General features: G+C 42.9%; 1 protein-coding gene across 2 annotated transcripts in view; it reads left to right on the top strand.

Moving 5' to 3' along the window:
- Window positions 1-21044, top strand: part of CNNM2 (cyclin and CBS domain divalent metal cation transport mediator 2) — a 148507-nt gene extending 127463 nt beyond the window's left edge. The window contains exons 4-8 of one of the 2 annotated variants that reach the window (XM_048504844.1): window positions 2506-2675; window positions 6458-6551; window positions 12658-12723; window positions 16912-17096; window positions 19472-21044. In XM_048504844.1, the coding sequence (XP_048360801.1) occupies window positions 2506-2675; window positions 6458-6551; window positions 12658-12723; window positions 16912-17096; window positions 19472-19681 (725 nt within the window). In that variant the 3' untranslated portion in view covers window positions 19682-21044. The remainder of the gene's footprint in view (window positions 1-2505; window positions 2676-6457; window positions 6552-12657; window positions 12724-16911; window positions 17097-19471) is intronic. The other variant, XM_048504845.1, reaches the window with a different exon arrangement.
- The last annotated feature ends 1574 nt before the right edge of the window (window positions 21045-22618 follow it).

The following is a 22618-nucleotide window of genomic DNA, read 5'->3' as shown; positions in this document are numbered from 1 at the left end:
CTAGTCTCTAGGGATTATGTTCATATATAGAAAGAATGATGTTATGGGCCTGAAATATTAAACTGGCTTTGGAGCCATTTAAGATATAACCATCAGTCAATTATTTTAGTTAGTTTTACATTATTATAATCCACTTTTCTCCTTAATGAGGATCCAAAACCATTTACATTCTCTCCTTGCATCTGTTTTATCTTCATAAGAACCCAGTGAAGTAGGCTATTTGACTGCACACTGACTGACTAGGTCTTTAAAATCTACAATTATATGTACATATGTGCAAACAGATAGTGGAAGTTTGCGACCAGGGTCCTTCTGGAGGCAACTGATGACATCCTGGATGGGTGATTTCCCAACCCTTAATCAGGGAGGCAGGAACTAAAACTTTCCACTTCCTGTTGAGGCTTGGCATCCATCTTGTGCCTCAGTATTTTTACTGCCTCAGCAGGGAGAGCAGTGCTGTATTTGACTCCAGAGCCGCCTCAGTTTTTTCATCGCTTTTTCGTGTGTGCGTGTGTGCGTGCGCGCGTGCGTGTGCATACTTGTCTGCTGTTTGATCTTAGTCAGTAGTTTCTTTGGTTTTGTCCTCTGTGTAAGGGCACCACCCAAGAGCTCCAGCTTGCCGCTAAAAATTTTCCTGCCTAAACGAGCTTGCATAATGGCGGCTCCCCACTGGAAGTCTTTGGCAGAATCTCTGCAGAGGGGGCCCGGGCGGCCGTCTGCAACAGCATGAAAGGCCCCCAGACTGCAACCAGGGTGCAAATGGAGGCTGCAGCCATGGACAGGCAAGCACCCAAGAAGCAGGATGCAGCAAAACCCCAGCAGTCTAAGAAGAGACTGTTATTGCCCTAAGGGGTACTATGCGCCTTTATGGTGTTAGGGAGCTTTTTCCCAGGTTTACCAGGCAACTGTGTCATGTGAGCATTAGTTGCATTCTGAACATCTTGGACGGCTTGCTCTCCTGGACCTTGATCTTATGAGGATATCGTCCAGAAAGGGGTGGACCTTGATCTTATGAGGATATCGTCCAGAAAGGGGTGGACAGCCCCTGCTGTCATAGAGCAGTGATAGGGGCCAATACGATTTTGGAGAAGACCCTTGAGATGGTTGCCAGGCCGAATGGCAGGGCCCTGTATTGATAGTGGTCTCCTCCCACAGCAAAGCGCAGGAATCTGTGGTGAAGGGGGTTGATCGGGATGTGCAGATATGCTGCTGTCAGATCCAACGATGTTAGCTAGTCCCCCGGAAGGAGATTCTCTGTGATGGATCTCATGGTTTCCATCTTGAACCTGTGGAAACTGAGATGCTTGATGACGTACCTCATGTTCAAGATGGCTCGCCATTTGCCATTCTTGTTTGGCACTGTGAAGAAGTAGCAGTAGACACCTGAGCATTTCTAACTCAGAGAAAATTGCATGGTCTGGGGATGTCTAATGCTGTAAGATTACTAAGGCTAGGCAGGTGTGAAGCTGGTTGATTTCCTAGATGGCAGACCACTGGGGACCCTATTTAAGAATAGGATATAAATAAAGAAAACAAATATTTCTATCTGGCCGTTTCCGCACGGCCAGGAGGCGCCCCCAAGCCGGCAGGAGTTCTGTCGGCGTGGGGGCGGGAGCCTGGCAGACTGCAGGAGGCTCCGCATGGAGCCGCCTCTGCGCCCTCCCCCGCTTCACTCACGCCTGGAGGTCGGAGGACAGTGTGGGCGGGGCTGCGACGCCCGCGAAGCGGCGAGGAGGACACACCGTGAGAGTCGCGGCGGAGGCAGGAGACAGCGTCTTCCAGTGGCCTTGGTTAAGCACAGCCGCAGGAAGAGCAGCTCCTCCCCAACAACAACCCTTTAAAGGGTTGTTGTTTAGAAGCGGCCGGCCGCCCACAGAGGAGGAAGAGAGTCAGGTCGCCCGCTTGCTGCGTTGCAGCAGCGGCAGCATGCCTCTGTAAACGGCGGCCTGGAAGCCTTTTTTGGCGCCCCCAGGCCGTCATAAATGGGCCGTGCAGAAATGGCCTCTCTTTTAGACCTGTAAAGGATGGACCGAGTGATGAGATGAAAGCCTGTAGAATGTCATAGCAGCTGCTACAGATCTATGTATAAAAAGTGATCTCCTTTTTGTTGCTTCATCTAAATCACAGTTTCTATTTCTGACAGGGCAGTCTGTGCTGTAGAAAACATATACTTATATCAAACATAGAAGGCCACTGGTCTAGGCAAAGGCCAAAAGCCATTTCATTTGCAGTTCATGGACAAGTTCAAGTCTGAATTCTACCATTCCAAACCCCTCAACATTCTAGTTCTGTTATTATAGGGAAGGTGTTTTCTGCAGTGCTTGAACTGACTTTTGCTGTTATGAATTACTTTCAAAACCTGAAAAAATTAAATATTCTGCTTTTTGCATGTTTATTAATGTTATTTTCTGCAAGTTTGTCTTGTAGTTTGATAGTAATTAGCAAGCTACAGTGACTCGTCAAATGCACTGTGTGGTCTACATCAAGTTGTTCTTACTTCTTCAGAGGTTGACGCATTTGGCCCATCCCAGATGTCTGAGAAGATCCTCCTGAGGCTTCTAAAACATCCCAATGTCATTCAGGAATTGAAGTATGATGAGAAGAATAAGAAAGCCCCTGAATACTACCTCTATCAGCGAAACAAGCCTGTTGATTACTTCATTTTAATCTTACAGGTTAGGCCTATGATTGTGTAGAAGCATCTGTGTAACTCACCAGTTTCACAAATTCTCTTAATGCTTCCTAAACCATGCATTTTAGCCACCAACTTGATTATTATTATTTTACTGCATTTCTGAGTCTTTCTGATTAAAATGATGAAAAGTATGTATTCAGTTGCTAACTTTAGAAGTAAAAATGGCTGAGTTTGACAATAACAAAAATGCTCCCTTTCTCTTCCGATGTTTTTCATGAACTCTGCCAGAGGGAGGCACAAAAAATCATCCATATGTGTCTTTTGTGGGGAGAGGAAGGAAAGGAGTTTGTAAGCTGTTTAGAGATTCCATATGGTTGAGAAAAGCGGGATATAAATCCACACTACTACTACTACTACTACTACTACTACTACTACTACTACTACTACTACTACTGCTACTGCTACTACTACTTCTTTATATATAGTGAACATAATTCATAGGGATCGTCAGAAATCATTGCCCTTGTTCAATCAGTTGTGTTTATTCTTAGTGTAATCGTGTTGCTAAATTTGATTGGGTACATAGTGCTAAGATACCAGCATATTCTCTATGGCCGTTTCCGCACGGGCGGAAAATGACGGCCTGGAGACGGTAAAAACGGCGTCTCCAGGCTGCCATTCGCACGGGCGGCGCAGCTGCAGCGCAGCCGCGCCCGTATACCATCCGGCTGGCCCGCGGCGGTATTCCGAAGCGTAAGAAGCGTTCTTTTGGAATCGCGCCCGCCCGTGGAAACGCTGCTGAAGCCGAGCGGCAGCGGCTTCCGCGGCACCTCGACCGGCACTCACCTTGTCCCTGGGCCTCTGGCGTCGCTGAGACCTGGGGACAACCCTACCCTGCGCCGCTTTCGAGCAGTAGCGCGCGGGGCCAGAGGCATGTCCCCAGGCCTCGGCGACTACCTGAGCAAGGGATATCTTGAGCGCCGGCTCTCGCGGCGCCCGGTTGCCCGCCTCTTCCGGAGACGTCTGTGTGGGCGGTCCCAGCGTCTTCGAATTACAGTAGCGGCGCCGACCAGCCGTTCCGCGCCGTCTTGTGACGGCCTATGTCGCTGCCGCTTGCAGGAATCACTACAGGAATGACAAGCTGAGACTTAAAAGTCTTCTGTATGTAGCTTATATGTTACCAGAAGCTTCCAGGCTGCTGCAGAATAGCTCATCTGGAAGACCCAGGAAAAGATTATGAAAAAGTCCTAATCTAGTGTTTTTTCTTTTAAAAAAAGGTTTTGTGTCTTAGAATTTTTCTTTGCAGCTTATCTGATACCTTCAGTTCTGATTCTCTTCCTTGTTCATGTTCTTTTTCTAGAACAAAATTTGCTAATATGCCAAGAAGCAGGGAAATAGTTCAGGATGTTTTTCATTACTCAGAAGTAGTAGTATTCTCATTAAATAAAAAGTTGGTGACCCCTGCCCTAGCTGTATTACAGAATGGTATTGAAGTAGGGGAACAAAATAGAAACAAAGCATATCAATCAAGCTTGAAAAAGGAGATAGTTAAAAGGGTTTAAGAGGAAATATTCTCCTACTCCTTGCATTTCCACCACAAAATTGAACTTGATGAACATTAGTGTAGTGATGATATTATTCATGGCAAAATAATGGTTTGCATGTGGTCAGGAGGACTGAATACTAGCTTTGCCATGAACCAATAATCAGTGGTGGCGAACCTTTGGCACTCCAGATGTTATGGACTACAATTCCCATCAGCCCCTGCCAGCATGGCCAATTGACCATGCTGGCAGGGGCTGATGGGAATTGTAGTCGATAACATCTGGAGTGCCAAAGGTTCGCCACCACGGCAATAGATCAATATATTCACTGAGAGAACAGCACCACCTATTGACTGCTTATATCTTTGTGCTCTTCACTTGGCTTACATTGTAGTGTAGCGTTAAATACTTTTGCCCTGAAGCAAAAAGTCAAAATGACTTTGTGCCTCCACAGTTTTAAACAGAGTGCACACTGGCATCAGTGGAAGATACTTGCAACAAAGGGAACTGTTTATCATTAGCAGATCAGACAGGCAGGATCCATTCAATTTCTTACAAAATACCCGACTACTTGAAGATGCATTGTTTTTTAGAAAATTCTAAAACCACCAAATTGTTACAGTATCAGCAAGCTATTCAAGCCTTTCACTTGAACTGCTTTTGATGCTGCAAGTTTTGAATTTATCAGTCAACATTCTTCATAGATTGATAAAGTTCCATCAACACACAGCTGACTTATGACAATCCAGGAAGGTTTTCAAGTCAAGAGGTTAACAGAAGTGGTTTGCCATTGCCTTCCTCTGCATAGCAACCCTGGTATTCCTTGATGGTTTCCCATTAAAGTAGTAACCAGGGCCAACCCATCTTAGCTTCTGAGATCTGATGGATCTGATCAATCCAGGTTAGGGTGGTGTCACATACACTAATATGTGTGGGTTTGCCTGCTGAATACAGTGCATGGCAGAACACTTGTAAGTATATTTGGAGAATAGCCCTTCCTCTCCCCACTGCAGATTGATATCCTGAAGGCTGAGGAGTGCTGAAGGCTGAGGAGTCCTTGGGGAGGGAGTGCTGATGACTGAGGTGTATGCTCATGTTTGTGATGGTACTATCATCTTATTACTCAGGGAATGCTGTCTGTGGCTTTAATCCGCTATGGTTGTGTGCGGTGAAATAAAGTTAGGAGTATTGGTGATTTAGGAACAGTAGCATCTGCTATGTCCACATGTACTGAATACAGTACAAGTGTCTTAGGATTAAGACAGTGGGTGACTGTTCACATTTGGTCATGTTACTAGGCTATAACCTGAAGTTGTAACTGATCTGGAATGTTTCAGAATATTAGAACTCTGATCAGGGCAGGCTCCAGATTTTGGTGGGCCCTGAGCAGGGAGTGCTGATGGCCCCGTCCCATACCTGCCTTCCCATCTGCTAACGCACATGCCTGTGCATCCACCTCCCATTCCCTCATGAGCCCTCTCACAACCTGTACTCACAGATGCTTGCTGGCCAATCTGTGTTACTGGGAGCATGGATGTCAGAGTGCTTGCAGTCAAGGGTAGGGAGAACAGTGGATAGCAGGGAAGGCAGGTGGTTGGTAGAAGTGGGCCCAGCTGGAAGCCCTGGACCCCAGCAACTGCCCTACCTCAGGATATGCTAATGCTGACTCTTGCTCTGATCACAACAATGCCATAGAGATATGTTCATATGGAAATGAGATTACAGTGTAGTAAAGCAATTATTGCAGATAAGCTCATAGTACTGAGTTGAAGTGGTAGATTTTCAGCAATTAGAGGAGTTCTTCACTTTGACTCTTATTTGAAAGCATTCAACATGTAAACAGGGTCCTAAAAAGAGTATAAACAGAAATGTAATTATTTACTTTGCTTGATCTTCTTTTAAGAAGGGCTTCTCTGAAATCACAGAAGAAAGGTTGCGTACAGGTTTTGTGCTTTATTTCAACAAATTCTGCTGTCTAGGCCTATCAGAAATAGCTATAGCACTGTATGTATAATGTGATCATAGCGCCTTCGAAAGCATTTCATTTGCACAGGAAGTAATCTTCATGAGTGATGTAAAACCCTTCATAGCTCTTTTTACCATGCATGGTTTAGAAACTGAAGGATAAAACGTTGTATGTATCCACAATGTGGTAGGAAAAAGAAAACAAACAAAAAATGAAAAGAGGATTATAACTAGCAGAAAATCTTCAGCTAAAGGAAAAATATTAATTCCTATCCGAAATACTTCTGAATCCACTGTCATTTTTTCTTCATAGGGGAAAGTGGAAGTGGAGGCTGGAAAAGAGGGAATGAAGTTTGAGGCTGGTGCTTTCTCCTACTATGGAGTGATGGCTCTCACAGCATCACCAGGTCAGTCTTTCGCATCTTTGTCTGAAATTACTTTTGGAACAAACACCCACCCCCCTTTTACTGGGCAGAAAGAGAGCTTGAGAAACGAGTCCAGTCTTTGATGAAATCTACATTGAATGTACGCAGAAAAATATAATATTTCATTTATTTATCTAATTCTAACGTATATACCAGCATTTAAAATACAATAACGCACTAAACCATAAGCAATTAAAATCCAGATGGTGAATAAAAGCAGTTTCTGTTAAAATAACTCTGCCAATATCAATAATAGAGGGGAGGACTAGAGGGAGGCTATTCAGATGGTACAACTGTAGCTTGCTCCACCATAAGCCTGGTGGAAAAGCCCTGTGAAATTTTATCATGCTGCAAGGCCTGAGACTTACTAGACAGAATGTTCCACCAAGTAGGGCCAGGGTTGCGAATGTCTTGGCCCTGGTCAAAGCCAGCTGGGCATCTTTCAGGCCAGATACTACCAGTAGATTGTTATTTGCTGTTTGCAGCATACTGGTGGGGACCACAGAATATTTACTGCCATCTAGAGCTGTTATTTTAACCTGTCTTCTAAGTTTTTATATTGAAAACCTGCTGGACTAAAAAAGGAATGAATCAGTACCTGGCAGATCAAAGATTTCTACAGTTGCAAATCATTCTGTCAACATTGTCATCTGTTTTGTTATTTGTGCTCAAACTGCAAGGAGCAGAGGAGTCCAGCTCTCCCCCCTCTTATGATGGATCCCATTAGTGTCTCTTTTAGAAGGCTTCATGCCTGAAGTTTTCCAACTTGTCTCTGACTGTTTGCCTGACTGAGAATAGTACTCTGGTCTTCAGCTTTGCATTGCTTTACTTCTTTGTCCAGAGTCTCCCAAGTTAATGATCTCTGCTAAGATCTGCCATCTGCCTGGTGCAGGGGTCTGCAACACAACCCCCCACCCGCAGTCCCCTGGTTTCAGACCCCTGGCCTGGTGCCTCCACTCCACTCCCAGCACTTGGTTTGGTCATATATTCTCTCCTGTCCATCAGAGTTTCTACCACATCTCAAGTGTCTCAGGCAGCTCAAGTATACTTTCTACCTTTGTACTGTAGTCCTTTCCTGGGATTAAGCCTCATTGAATTGACTGAATAAGATTCTGAGTAGACATGTTTAGGATTGCTGTCATAGTGACTAAAAGAACTTTCTTGCCTGGTGGAAAGTGACAGTGTCGTTGCTTTGATACATCAGTGCAAAGATCCATACAGATCCAGGCCTCAAAGTGAGCACTGCATGCTCTTGAGCCCCACAGGGGAATGAACAAGAGAGGATTGGGAAGGAGGATCCAGTTTCAGTGTCTATCAGGAACCATACAAAGAAGAATGGACTGTGCTCTAGTTGGTCAGGAGACCTTACTGAGAGGGGAACGGTACTCTCACAGAAGCAATGATCAGGCCTATCCAGAACTAGGAATAAATTCCTGAAAAATCCAGAACTAGGAATAAATTCCTGAAAATTCCCTTTGGGAATTAAAGGGATGAATTAAAGGGATGACGATGCTGGATTCCAGTCCAGAACCAGATGAGGCTGCTGTGAATATTGGCATAGTATGAAAACAGGCAGATGTGGAGCTTTTAGTGGCAAATGGGAATTTTGTTAGTGAAAGTAGAAATCCACTGCTCATGATTGTGATCCTGTGCTCGCTGCCTGGTATGTCAACTGATATCCTTTCACTAGGTGACTCTCTATTGAATCCAGTATTGGGGGCATTTCCCTTTTGGCATTCCACTTCTCACAAGCAGGTAGAACAAAGTGAAAGGAGCATAGCAGCCATTTTTTTTTCCGTTCCTATTTCCATGGGGGCCATTTCCTTCCTGGTAGGTAAAGACCTTCCTGGTTTTTTTCTATAATTAAACATTCTGTGTAAATAATTTGTAAGGTGTCCAGCAGCAACAAAGGTGAGGATGTGCCTTATGAGGACCAGTGGGAGGGATTAAAATTGAGGTGAGTCAGAGGTGTGGTTTGTTGATCTCATTAAGGACTTGTCTTTTCTCTATTGTTTGAGCACTGCCTGTTAAAGTTTAGAGCTGCAGTCAGTGGCCTTTTCCATACATGTTGTTTGCCACAGATTTAAAAAATGTTTTTCCCCTTGCTTTCTCACAGCAATATGATGCATTCGTGTATCTCTCAGGGTTTTCTCAGCCTTTCTCCAGTCTTTCCCAAACCTACTTTACTGCAAAGTTATAGAAAAGATTGAAGTACAACCTGGATTGTTGCTGTGTGGGTGGGAAAGTTTGGATTAGTCTGGTCCTGTTCACATAGCAGCCATTTTTTCTGTTCCTATTCCCATGGGGGCCATTTCCTTCCTAGTAACTGGGAGACTTTTCAGTTGGCGCTTGAATATTAGTATAACAGAATAACAACCACTGTATTAGGTTCTCTGAATTTCCAGCTTTCATTAAAGAGGAGCAAGTCTCTTGCCCCAGTCATTGTAGAAATATAAGGGGAAAGGCATATCTTAGCATCCAAAGGGATTAGAGACTTACTTTTACGAAAATTAGGTCTGGGAATTCAGAGAATCTGATACATAGATTTTTATAACAATATACCGTATATACTCGTATATAAGTCGACCCGCATATAAGTCGAGGCACCTAATTTTACCACAAAAAATGGGAAAACTTATTGACTTGCAGATAAGTCGAGGGTGAGAAATGCAGCAGCTACTGGTAAATTTCAAAAATAAAAATAGATACCAATAAAATTACATTAATTGAGGCATCAGTAGGTTAAATGTTTTTGAATATTTATTTTTTAAAAAACAATAAACTAGCTCTGTAAGTGGAAAAGAGGGTCAACGAAAACAATATGGTCTCAACAATAACTTTGAAAGTACAAAAAACCTTAGCTCAACCAGCAACCAAGCTAAAACACAAGATTTAAAATCCTTCAAAACTGGATTTTTGGTCAGGGGAGGAATGTTTATGTTAACAGTACCAACATTTCAGAGTATCTTTAGGAGACCCTCCTGATGATACCACCCAGGTTTGGTGAAGTTTGGTTCCCTCCACTCCCACTCATATCCAAGCTTCTACGCAGACTGATGAAGCAACGGAATCCCCTTATATTGGTGGCACCTTTCTGGCCTCAGAGGCCATGGTTCTCCACCGTCACGGAACTCTCCCAAGGTCAACGTTTCCAACTTCTGGACAGACCAGATCTACTGCATCAGGGACTGATTTGCCACCCAGAACCAGGACATTTTCAGCTAACCGCTTGGCTCTTGAACAGTCCAACCTGAAAGCCAAGGGATACTCTGATGAGATAATAACCACACTTCTAGCTTCCAGACAACCCTTTACAACATGAATTCACAATTATACATGGAAAACCCTTGTAAAATGGTACACACAAAGGAACATAAATCCAGAAATACCGAATGTAAGGGTCCTGTTGGCTTTCCTTCAACATGGTTTTGGTTCAGGGTTGCAAGCCGCCACACTCAAGAGACAACTTGCGGTATTATCAACGGTATGGTGTACATCTACAGGTTCACAAATATCACAGCATGCTGATGTTCGCCGTTTTATCAAAGGGGTGCTTCAATCTTCATGAGCAATGTAGTCCATGAGCAGCCAGAAGGACCAGGCCCCTGTGCCTCCCAGATACTTATGGACTACACTTCCTATCACCACCCGTTTTAAGAGATGCAACTGAACATGTGCAGCTGCAACACTTGATTCTTCAAGTTGCAGGGGCTGCTGGAAATTGTACTGCATTATCATCTAGAAGACTCAGGAATCTGGCCCTCAGGAGTCTGACCCTCCCAGATGGTAATGCACTACAAACCTGCTGACTTGAAGGAGTAAGGCTGCCATTTCTGGCAGTTCGCTTGATGCCAAGGTTTATTGGAACCTATTTGCTTGGCGCCAAGGATTGTTGGAACTGATCCACTCGACGCCAAGGTTCATCCTAACAGAGGATTGTCAGAACTTATCGACTTGGCACCAAGGTTTGTTGGAACCTATATGATTGGTGCCTAGGTTCGTTGGAACCTGCATGCTCGGTGCCAATATTCATCGGAATTTGTTTGCTTAGTGCCAAGGATCATGTGAACCAATCCATTTGGCGCTATGAGGACGGTCTGTTGGGTCAATTTCTGGAGATTCTTGAACTAGCACAGAGAGTCTGATAGGCTTCATCTTCCAGACTTTGCCTGATGACTTAATTGGAAGATAACTCATGTCTTCACCCTTAGGTGATTAGTGTTGCTCTTGGAGTACCTTATCTGGATAGCCAAAGCTCTGATCTTCTCAGTTTAATCTGCCTCACCTGGGGCACCAGATGCCTTCATCCCAGTCAACAATGTTCTTATTGTATTGCCTTTTACCACATCTCTCCTGACTTTGGCAAGATCTCCTGGGTCTTGACCTGCTGCTGGACCATCTTGAGAGCCTGTGTATGATTCTGGAAAAGGTCTGCGAGTTCCTTTCACAGCCAAGCTCTATGATTATGTCAGCCATCCCATCCCATAACAGAGATGTGAGCCGATCTCTTCCTCCAGATAAGGAGGGTAGGGTAATTGACCTAGTTGGTCATGAGTTGTGTCCAATTGCTTTGTTGGAAACAAAGGGGCTACCTTTCTGGAATGTATGTTGCTACCAAATTTGTCTGGGAGTAACATGCTTCCTGTATTGGCTCATTGCCAGACCAGCCTAAAGCACTTGCATGGGAGACTCCTCTTGAAGGGGTTCAGCTTCAACAAGCAGCAAATTAACACTGCTAGACATAGTTTTGGTTCCACAAACTTTGGATGGTGATGCCCAGTTGTGGGATTCAAATAATTTAACAACCGGTTCTGGTGGTGGGATTCAAATAATTTAACAACTGGTTGTTTACAAGCACCATTTCACCAACCGGTTCTGCTGAAGTGGTGCAAACCTGCTGAATCCCATTACTGGTGATGTCCATGTCATAGTCTTTGGGAATCTTACCCAAAGCCCAAGATAACAGGCAGAGGTATTTCCCTGACCGTTCCTTTAATTGCTGGCCTCACTCTAATGCTTCACAGCAGAATCAAAGGTGCTCTGCCTTTTTTCAACCCTATGCCAAATGTTTACCCCTTATCAAAAGTGGAAGTAGTCAGGGAAGTCTCCTCTTGGGAATCACCCTAGGCCAGTGGTGGCGAACCTTTTGCACTCCAGATGTTATGGACTACAATTCCCATTAGCCCCTGCCAGCATGGCCAATCTGGAGTGCCAAAGGTTTGCTACCACGGCCCTAGGAGAAAGACATCTGCCTCCTGACAGCATGTTGGTTCCTTTTTTCATAGGCTATCCCTACATGTTTTCATTTTTGGATTAGTCTGGTCTGGTTTTGGATTAGTCTGGTTTCAGTATGCTGCCCGTCACCCGCCTTCGCTGCTGTTGCGGGATGTTCAGTCTCTGCTCTCTATGGGGGTGATCAAGGAAGTCCCTGCTAGCTACAGGGCATCAAGGTTATTCTCCTACTGGTTTCATGATTGATAAGAATCCTGCTTAGAGCACCCCATTCTGGGTTTCTGGATTCGTAACACGCACTTGTACTTTCACAAATCCCACATGTGATCTCTGACATAGATTCTACCACTGATAGCCCCCTACCTGTGGTTCACTGTGGTCGTCTTCACAGATGCTTATTTTCATATTTTTATCCACGAATCCAGCCTTGGGTACCTGAGGTTAGGGGTGGTGATTCTAAATGTGAGTACACAGTTGTGCCCTTCAGTTGGCCTTGACCCCCTGAACTTTTACAATGCCCATCAGGCAGCAGATATGCAGTATTTCCATACTGTGATGGCTGGTTCTTCCATACTTCAGTGGCCCAGTCCTGGAGGTGCAAACTACCTTAACAATCCACACCCTCCAGCAGCTGGGGCTCATGATTAGTCCTGTGGACATTTCTCTCCCTGTCCCAGTGTATAGACATTATTGGGTGAGACTGGATTTCATTGTCGCTTTATGGTCCTTTACTTTTCTTTGATTTAAACTGTATTTTTGATTGCTCCATTGTGTGGGAATTTCCCCTCCCCCCTGTCAATTATCGATGGCCTCCTCTCTGATCCTGATCTCATCTTTTTTTCCCTCTGTGTTCTAGTTCCCTTGTCCCTGTCCCGTACCTTTGTTGTCAGCAGAACTGAATTATTAGCAGCAGGTACTCCAGGTAAACTTGCATGCTTCTTGTTTACCCTTCTTGTAACTGCAGTATTCCTATTTGGGATGTTTATATGATAGTTTTTCTTTGCTGGAGGAATGTCGGAAAGTCAGAGGTCTTGAGCTCACACTGAAATAAAAGTGAAAATTATTTTTTATTTAGTTGTGGGAAAGTCCTCTTTAGATATTAACATTAACTACCTCAATATTAAAACAAATGTTATGTTTTGGTTCCTAATTATCTACAATATACAGAATGCTTTTCTTTATGGATTCTGTGCATTTCTGCATACAAAAATGTAATCTCCAGAAACCATACATTTTTGACTGGCCAAAAATCCTCTCAACCAATTAGGAAGGTCTCCCCCTAGAGAGTGATGGATCCAGATGATTTCCTGACAGTCCTTGGGGAGTTCCCATCTAGCGTGGTTGGTGATCTTGTCTCTGTTCTGAAGTACAGATTGCTGTTAGATGTCTTATGTCTTTCTGCTTACCACAAGTTGCCTGTTGGTTTACAGGTGAACTTGAGGGGATGAAATAGGTGGTAGATGTCAAATGAAAGAAAGCTTATGGTGAATGTGGTCAAAGATGGGCTGGAGCAGTAATTGTGGCAATGATGCTAACAAAGCATTTATATTTCTCCGCCAGCAATGCATCCATGAAATGCCATCTGGCGGAACTGTTCAGTATAAGGGAGCTCTTGAGGTTGCCCTTGATGATATAAGCTTGGGCAGGCTTGCATGAGCTTGATGTGATTTGTTCCCAGGCATTATGCTCACATTCTCAGTAACATGAATGTCATTGTTACACACGATCAGGCTTATAATCAGAGTGCAGACTCACCAGGTATTTATGGATGAATTTCCATTAAAGAGCTAGACAAGTTGACTGAGGAAGTACATCTTACTGTATGTATACTTGGTCTTTTCTCATCTTGGAGTATAGCAGCTAGCCAAAGGGTGTTGTTTGGTTGTGAACCAACAGCCGTAATCAGGAGCCCCAGCAACCATGTTTTCCTTTAGGGCTAGGTGTGGATGGAGCAGCTGGTCTAGTGCTTCCAATCCTGTCTGGCCAACTTGCCTTGGCATTTGAAATGTGGGGTAATGCATCCTTCTGTGTTGACATCCCTGCAGGCAGGGGCATCCACGTGGATCTGCTGGGAGAAGTGAGTTAGAGGTTTGGGCTACAGTGTCTGCAATTGCTACTGACACCTAGTTATGCTTCTGTTTTTCAGCTGAGTCACTTGAAACCATGGGTATCCCAATCAGTGATTAGAGACAATAACGAGATTGATGAAATCTAATAAATAAATGAACTCAGTCCAAATAAGATTAAGGTGCTGCTGGTTGGTCTACTGAAACGTGCTCCATGTAGGGTTGCCTAGGAAAGACAATTTGGAAACTTCAAGTTGGTTCAAAATTAGGTAGCTAGGTTGCTAGAAGGTATAACATACAAGAACATTTCCTACTAGTTTTAAAATCTTTACACAGGCTGCTGATTTGCTAGTAAGCTTACATCAAAGACCTGTCATTGACCCATAAAGCCCAGTGCAGCCTGGGATCAGGATATACCTGAAGAATTGCCTTCTCTCTGTTTTAAATTGTCTCATCATTGCTACGGTATATATTTTTTATGTAGAGATTTTAGACTTGTTTTAAGAATGTAAGAAGGAGAGCTGTACTACATCAGACTGACAGCACATCTAGACCAGCATCCTGTTTCACACAGATGCTAACAAATTGACCTGTATGATCAACAAAAAGACCATAGAGGCCCAGACTTCGCTCTGATGTTTCCTCCTAGTAGTGATGTTTAGAAGTTTGCTGCCTCTGTTTGTAGAGATTCACTTTATTCACCATGACCAGTAGGCATAATTGGACCTTAATGCTAGTTTTAGGATATTTATAATTTTATCCTTTTATCTGATGTTATTTAAGGTTTTAGATATTAATCCTGACATGTGTTAATTGTTGAGATACGATATGAATTGCATGTTTAGAGTTTTAATGTTTTGTTATGTATTGTGAGCTGCCTCAGTAAGCAGAATATAAATGTTTTACCGTAATTAAATAAAATGTAATAAAAGACCAATTCAGTAATAGGAATGATCAGAAAAGGGTTATAAATATAAGGCAGCCAATATTACAGTGCTTTTATTTAAATCTGTGGAAACTGCTGCATTGATAGACATGATTTGTTTTGATTTGATAGACATGATTTGTTTTGAAAACAACCCTGTGAGTGTTTTACTGCCATCAAATTGCAGCTGACTTATGGTTTGCCACTGCCTGCCTTCACATCACCATCCTAGTATTTCCTTGGTGGTCTCCCAGCCAAATACTAACCATGGCCAACTTTGCTTAGCTTCTGAGATCTGGTGATATATCAGGCTAGCATGAGCCCTCCAGGTCAGAGTGAAAGCAATCCTAGAAAATGCTTTTTCTTTCCAGTGTTACTTTCGATTTTAGTCTGTCCCAACCCAGTCCTCCAGAATAATGTCAGCCAGAAGCAAGGGAAGGAGTAAAAGTTTCCCTATCTGTGGATCAAACTTGTGGCATTCCCATCCCTCACTGGCAAGCTATGTTGTCACCACCTGAACCTCTGTGCTACCCGATGACTGTCAGAAATATTTTCCTGGTGCTTTTTTTCATTACCAAGAAAAGCAGTTTTTCAAAGGTCCTAAGAAGATCATAAATTCAGTTTTAAAAGGCAGGTGTTTTGTTTTTTATTGTTTTTTTAAGTGAAACTCACATTTGTTTGATTAAACAAAAATAAAAAATAAACTGCATAGAAACATTTTAAAGTCCAGAGAGTCAATGACTTTGCTTTAAGGCTGCCAGTGGCTGATGACATTGTCTCCTGGCTGCCTCCTTCAGCCCTCTCCATGGACCACAGAGATACATTCAGAAGCCTCCATTGAACACACAAAACTAACATTGTTAGGCTGTTTAGTGGTGGAATGGCTGAAAATTTCAAGTGGGATCAATTGTGCTTTGCACTACTTACAGCAGTGACTGTACAGGAGTCATTCTGGATAGCCAATGAGCAGCATTTAAAAATAAAAGTTTTATGGTATGAAAGTTGAAAATACTTATCAGGCTTTTTTTTACCTTTGTGCCAAATAAACAGCAGCTAGAGTTTAACAGCATGGCTATGGAAGGGGGAAAGAAAAGACATTCCTTTCCAACACATTCCTTCGGGGGTAGGGCGGTCTAATAAATCGAATAAATAATAATAATAACATAACAGAGATTTCTGGCTTCTCCAAGCTTGTATAGCAAATACAGGAAGAAAATCATGAAACTCAACAGAATCCACTAGCCAGTGGTTTCCCACTACACATAGGGATGAGGACAGAACAAAGGGGATTTTTATTCAACAAAAATATACTAGAAATAGTTTGTTTTAAGACAAGCACATAAGAAAACAAGAAGGGTGACGTCAACAAAAGGCAGGTATTTTGTATTAAGTTGAGGACTCATTTTATATCAAGTTATCTTTTAAAACAAATGATAAAATGTTTACAATGGGAGGATTTTTTAAAAGCCAATCATTTTTTAAAATCGTAAATTGAGAATTTAAATGGTGTCCATATGAGCTAAACTGTAATGTGGAAATGATCAGATTTTAGGATGCTTGAACAGTGCCTAAGAATTCTCTTGCTCTGCCAACTTGCTCTTACCAGCTGCTCATTCTATAGTTCAAAGAAATGTGATTGCATCTATTTTCTAACCATTTACCTATGATGGTAAGTATAACGTAAGAAGTAGCCTGCATCTAAATGCAATACAGAAATAGCCGAGAATAGAACTAAAAGGGCAGTGCACAGCATAGTTTGTTTTTTTAATCCTAGGGATTAGAATAAGAATTTCATTTCATTTATTCAACAGAGATTTTTCTCTGGGTCTTTGGATAAATTGCACAATCTCTTTGATTCATGCTTATAAACTGGAATGCTACTAATGGTTTTGGTGTAAACGGGAGCAACATCAGCAATTCTCTATTTTCTTGGAAGCAAAGCCAGGCTTACTTCTGAGTGAACATAGTGGGGAGTGATATTGTAAATCTGTTTAAGTTCCTTCCAAATCTGATTAAGTAACCTTCTGAACTCTCCTATAAATGTATATGGTCTTTCATATTTAAATGGTGTTTGTTTCTCCTTTTTCTAAGTATATTTTTCTCTCCCTTTCTTTCCCAGCTGAAAACAAATCACCACCTCGTCCTTGTGGCTTGAATCATTCAGACTCTCTTAACCGAGGGGATCGCATTGATGCAGTGACACCAACATTAGGGAACAGCAACAACCAGCTAAACTCCTCATTTGTTCAAGTATATGTTCCTGACTACTCAGTGAGAGCAGTCTCAGACATTCAGTATGTCAAGGTAGGAAAGGAGTAAAATGGGTAGTTGTCTTCCACTTGGAGGGCATAGACAGCAGAACTGCCCATAATCCCTAACTGTGTTAATCAGTCCTGATCTCATTATTAAAAAGTTGGGAAGCAACAAACTCTGGTTGCTGGAACTCTTCATGGGGGGTGGGGGAGGGAGTTGGCATTTTATTCTTTTTTCTCAGAGGAAATTGTCGCTTCTAATACCATATTTGCTGATATAACATATATGGGGAGCCCTTTGTAGGGAGAAATAAGCAGATGTGGGAAAATGTAAAAATTCCTGTGGCTGTCATTTGCAAATATGTATATCCACAGGCACCCTGACTTTCCCCCTTCCTAGCAGTTTTCCCCTGCAAAAACTCATTGCTTCTTTATTAGCATTATGAGGCAATTGTGGGCTTTGGAACCCCCCATGTTAATCTCTTCACATATAGTTCTGCCCTCATCTTGAACGTTTGACTTATCATCAGAGGTGAGATTCAGCTGGTTTGCACTGGTTCAGGAGAACCAGTAGCTAATTATGTTGTTCGGTGAGCCGGCTGGAATCCCCCCCCCCAAAGGAGGGGGAGCGAGGGGTTTTTTAGAGCCCTGGTCCCGGAGCAGCCGCTTGCCAGCAGGGCTCCCCCAAAGACCACCTTGCTGATCCAGAGGCATGCAGCAAGGACCTGGCTTGGCCGTGGCAGGGCCCTGGCTAGCTGCTGATCAGGCCGTGCACCTGAAACGAAGGCGCAGCCTGCTGGGGTGGTCTTCCCCAGCAGCCACAGCCCAACTGGAGCCCACCCAGGCCTCCTGCCCACTGCCCTAGCTGGGGAAGGCTACCCTGGCAGGCCACACTGCTGGACCAGGCGTATGGCATGATCTGCGGCTGACCAGCCCCTCTGTAGGGGCCTCCAGTTGATCTGCTGCCGCCCACCCAGGCTTCCCAGCTAATGCCGGAGAAAGACCCCCCTGGGCTGTGCAGCCAGCCCCCAAGTGCACAGTGAAAGAAGCCCAGCCTTCCCTCGCCTCCCCCCGGCCCAACATCAAAAAGTGGGGTGCAGCAGCCAGGTAAGTGGCCAAAGGGAGGGGGCGCAATAGGGGTGTATGGTGGAAGAGAGGCAAACCGGTGGTTGAAGCTGTAGAATCCCACCACTGCCTATCAGGCTTTCAGGGCTTCACTAGTGTCCTCTGTTTTTAGTTAGGTTGGAGACTTAAGAATGTGAGGTCTCGCATGAATTATCAGTATCCTTTTCTGGTGTCCCTTCCTATTCTTCTGTCCCATCTGACCATGACTCAAAATGTAGGTTGTACTGTGAGATTCACTATACGTAACTCATTCAAAAATATCACCAACCTGTTAAAAGCTGGTGGAGCTTATTTACATCATTTTTACTGGCAAATATTTCATGAAGGAATCTGTAATCTTGGTCAGTTTGATTTCCCCATACCATGAAGCAAGTTCCCTTTTTATGAATAGACAGATCAGAGTCAGCAATCAAACTTGAATGATCAGATCTGTACTATTCAGGTACTAACCTCTTTGCTATCATATCTACCTCCCCCATATGCAAACCTTATTTCTTTCCCACAAGTTAACCTTTAGTTCATCTTCAATCTCTTGCACAAGAGAAGGACTGCCGTGGAGTGGTTATTAGCTAAAAGAACCACCAGGGGTTCTTTTCACACCAAAGTCAAAGGGAACTGTTTCTGCCTACCAGTCATGTGCACCATAGCTTTCTCCCTCATCAGTGGATCTGGTGTTTCTTCCTCGATCTTCAAGAGACTTCATTGGTTTCTTCTTCAGTGTACCACTGCTAGGGCATGGGGTAGGACAAAGTAAGCTCTTACTATCTCCTCTTCTCCTCTTACTATCTCACCCTGTCCTCCCACTTTGAGTGTGGCAGGTGGTGGGACTCTCACGATCCCAGTTCCAAGGGAAAAGGACACCACACCTCAGGCTGCTAAACACGACACATAACACAAATATGTGCAGAGTGTAATGGGGACACAATGGGGCTTGTGATATTGTTCTTCCCCTTCCATTTTATCCTCACAACATCTATTTTTTGAAGGAGATTGGGCTGAGAGAGAATGCCTGGTTTATAGTCATCCATTGAGCTTGAGTGTGATGATAAAATGAACTGGGATTTGAGTTTGTTGCTCAATATTTCCCAGTAATAACATCTGTAAATATTATATACTGAACTGAACAATCATCCTGATGTAGTATTTCTGGTGTAGTATTATGCCAGAAGCATTGATTTTGAAGCATCTGGAGCAAGGTAGATCCGGATGAGATGGAGAAATTATGCTGCGTATGACTAATAAAATAGTAATAAATTATTAACTGTGGATTTCCTTTTCGTTCCCTTCGTCTGCTGGACACAGATTTCAAGGCAACAATACCAAAATGCCTTAATGGCATCCAGGATGGACAAAACCCCACAATCCTCGGACAGTGAAACCACTAAAATAGAACTGACTCTTTCAGAACTACATGATGGTTTGCCAGATGAGACGGCAAACCTACTGAATGAACAGAACTGTGTGACTCACAACAAATCCAACCACAGTATGCACAGTGAAGGCACCATCTAGGAGCTGACAGGTGGCATCTCCCTCAGTTCTCCCTCCCAGCTCTCCTCTTTATCAGGACCAGTCCTCAAGCCTTTCCCTTGCCATCTACCTGACTGTGAATACCATTAGAATGTGCTTATTAAGTTGTACTGCATCAAGTTCTCTGAGACCAAAGACTTCATGCCCAACCTGGGTGTAGAAGAAGAAATGGGAAGGAAGCGGAGTTCAGGAAGCAAGAGACCGTTGAAGAGGAAAATGCCACTCTCGCCTGAGCACTGCTTAGGAATGGTGAGCCACTCTTCTGGAACGGACGGCTAATTTTTACGAGTGGAGCAGAATCGAGTTTATTTTTTCAGCTGTATTGTTCATCCACCAAAAAGTGTGCAGAGAAGTTTAAACCGACAATTGTGGTTTATTTTTTCAGGAAAAATCATGTTTGTTTTTTTAAAAACTATTTTGCAGTTTTAAATGTTTTAGGACATTCCTGGTTAAGCTCTGTTGTATTGTTTGTGAATTTGTACCCATGTCCCTCTCCCCTATTTTCCTGTTGAAATGGCAAAGTGGTACTATAATGTATTTGTTTTTTAAGAACAAAGAGTGAATGAAATTTAAGGAACCCATGGCATCTCTCTCTTGGGAGACAGGGAAAGCTTTATTCTCCCTCTAGCTAATCTTGTGGATAGGCATTACTTTGCACTTTGTGTGCAAAAAAATAACTAAAATGGTCAAGGATATCACGGAAAATGGTGTGTGCCATATATGAAAGCGAGTTTTTGATTTTTCAGGTGAAACTACAGAGGCAGTGCATTTTTCCAGCGAGCTGTACAAAACGTTTTATTCCCACACATTTGTATTTCTGTTTCTTGTGGGAAAATAATTATGGTACCTTGATGAGTGCATATCTTTAAATTCTTATGTGTCAGTGTGCAAAGGTCATATTATTTAGGATGTACCAGTTCACAGATCACCTGAAACCTTTCTGCAACGATGCTGCTTTGATGATGGCCTAAGCAGTCCTTCCAGAGGTGCTCTCCACTACATATATGCTTTGACTACTTTACCCCCTTCTGGATTGGTGTGTGATGGATTGGAGTGTGTTGTAAGGAATGGTATTGGAGAGGAGCATCTGGCATTTAAACTGTTGTGTAAGTTCTCCTTTTTTACAAGGCACCTTCTAAACTTCCTTTCAGTTGATCCCTGGGAAAGCTATATGGATATGAGAACTGAATCAGAAAAGCCGTCAGGATATTTCAAATTCCCAAACCTCTGAGGCTGAGAAATGTACTTTGAGAGTATTATTTGGGCATGTTCCCTACAGAGGAGTTGTTGTTGTTTTTTGCATTGTACATTTGAACTGCTTTACTTGACATCACAATGACTTTGAGTTGTCTGTACTCTTTCTCAGTTGTTTATGAGAAGTATGAGTATGAAAATTAGTATTAATCTATCAAGGGAAGAGCTGGTTCTGCAGCATGGTCTCCATGCTGACTTTTTAATTGGATAATATCCTTTTCTTCTTGCTTTGTTGGAATCCTGGGTGGCAGGACAGTTTCTTATTCCTCTATCCAGGGGGAGAAGCAGTTTGATGCAAATCCTTTGTTCACTTATACAAATACATTTAGGACACATACAGTGTTTTTCCTGGGCAGCTCTTGGTTATGTTCTCATGGTGAAGTTTATTCCACTGTGCTTTGGGAGGTGGTTGTGAGAGAGTTGCTTTCTTTATTTCATGAATGCCCATGTAAGAAGAGTTGGTCAGGAAGAAATTAACTGAACGTTCAATTTACATGAGGCATGCATCTCCTCCATCAAAAGGCTCTGTGAAAATGCATTTCGCTCTCAGCTGTGATATTTCATATAACAGAGGAAACGGAATGATTTACCAGCAGATTTTTAAAGTCATTTTTTTCAGTGGTTCCCATTAATTTCTTCAGCTCTTTTTCTTCTGAGCCCTGGTCTGCAAGGAATGTTGCTTTTTACAGGCCTCTGAGGCTGCCAGTGTTGGGCTGTTCTTGCCAGATCACGACAAGGGTTAGATGTGAGCACTGTTGAAAATTATGTCTACACTATTAGTGGTACACTGTGGATCAAAGCTGCTACCCTGCTGGCAAAAAGTCAAGGAAGATGCTTTGCTGATTGTATTTCTGTAGCACATATATTTTAAAATATTTTTCAAAGCAGTGCTGCCTCAAATTATTTGTCCAGACTATCACAGAAGAGGTCATAAGAACTTTGCAATACAAAGACAATTTAATTGTTCTCAACATAACTGAGTGGGAGTATTCTTCCTGATCAAATGGACCATGTATGATATTGATAAGTTCAAATGTACCTTTTTGGCATCTGGATGGCAGTAGGACTATTAATTTTTAATAGACCCTGGAAAATGTCTTCTGATTGCTCCACAGCTCTCTCCATTTGGGCAAACGGGTGTGTGTGTGTATACAGTTAACTGAAATATGGATACTCACCATACCATCCAAATCTTTTAAATATGCTTCTTCCCATGTTACATGTCTGATCAACCATATTAAAAAAGGATTCCAAACATGTTTAACATAGAAAAGTGTAATTCATGTTACTGGAGAAGGTGACCTTGCAAAGATTCTTTAGTACTCTTTTTTTTTTTTGCCATGAGATAACAATATGCAAGGTTGGGCACAGGAACATAGCATTGGGAGCCAGGATTTCATGCCCTGATAAAACATCCAATTGGCTGGAATTGGCATCTTTCTGTAATTGGTCCAGCTCCTTGCAGTTTCTTGTTGTTCACTCAGCAATGATCATCTAGGCCTTGTTTTATGATGAGAATACAGTGCACATCATTTTTTTGAAGTAAATAAGACAGTATTTTAAATTCCTGATGCCAAATGCTTGTTGGTCCACCAATGGTCTTTGTATGTTAAAATGCAGTCTGTTGTCAAGCCTATGTAAAGAGAGACACATTCATTCTGCAAA

This window comes from Sphaerodactylus townsendi, linkage group LG08, assembly GCF_021028975.2.
Source record: "Sphaerodactylus townsendi isolate TG3544 linkage group LG08, MPM_Stown_v2.3, whole genome shotgun sequence".
Lineage (NCBI taxonomy): Eukaryota > Metazoa > Chordata > Lepidosauria > Squamata > Sphaerodactylidae > Sphaerodactylus > Sphaerodactylus townsendi.
Note: the sequence above shows the minus strand (reverse complement) of the source record. Positions and strands in the feature narration are given on the sequence as shown.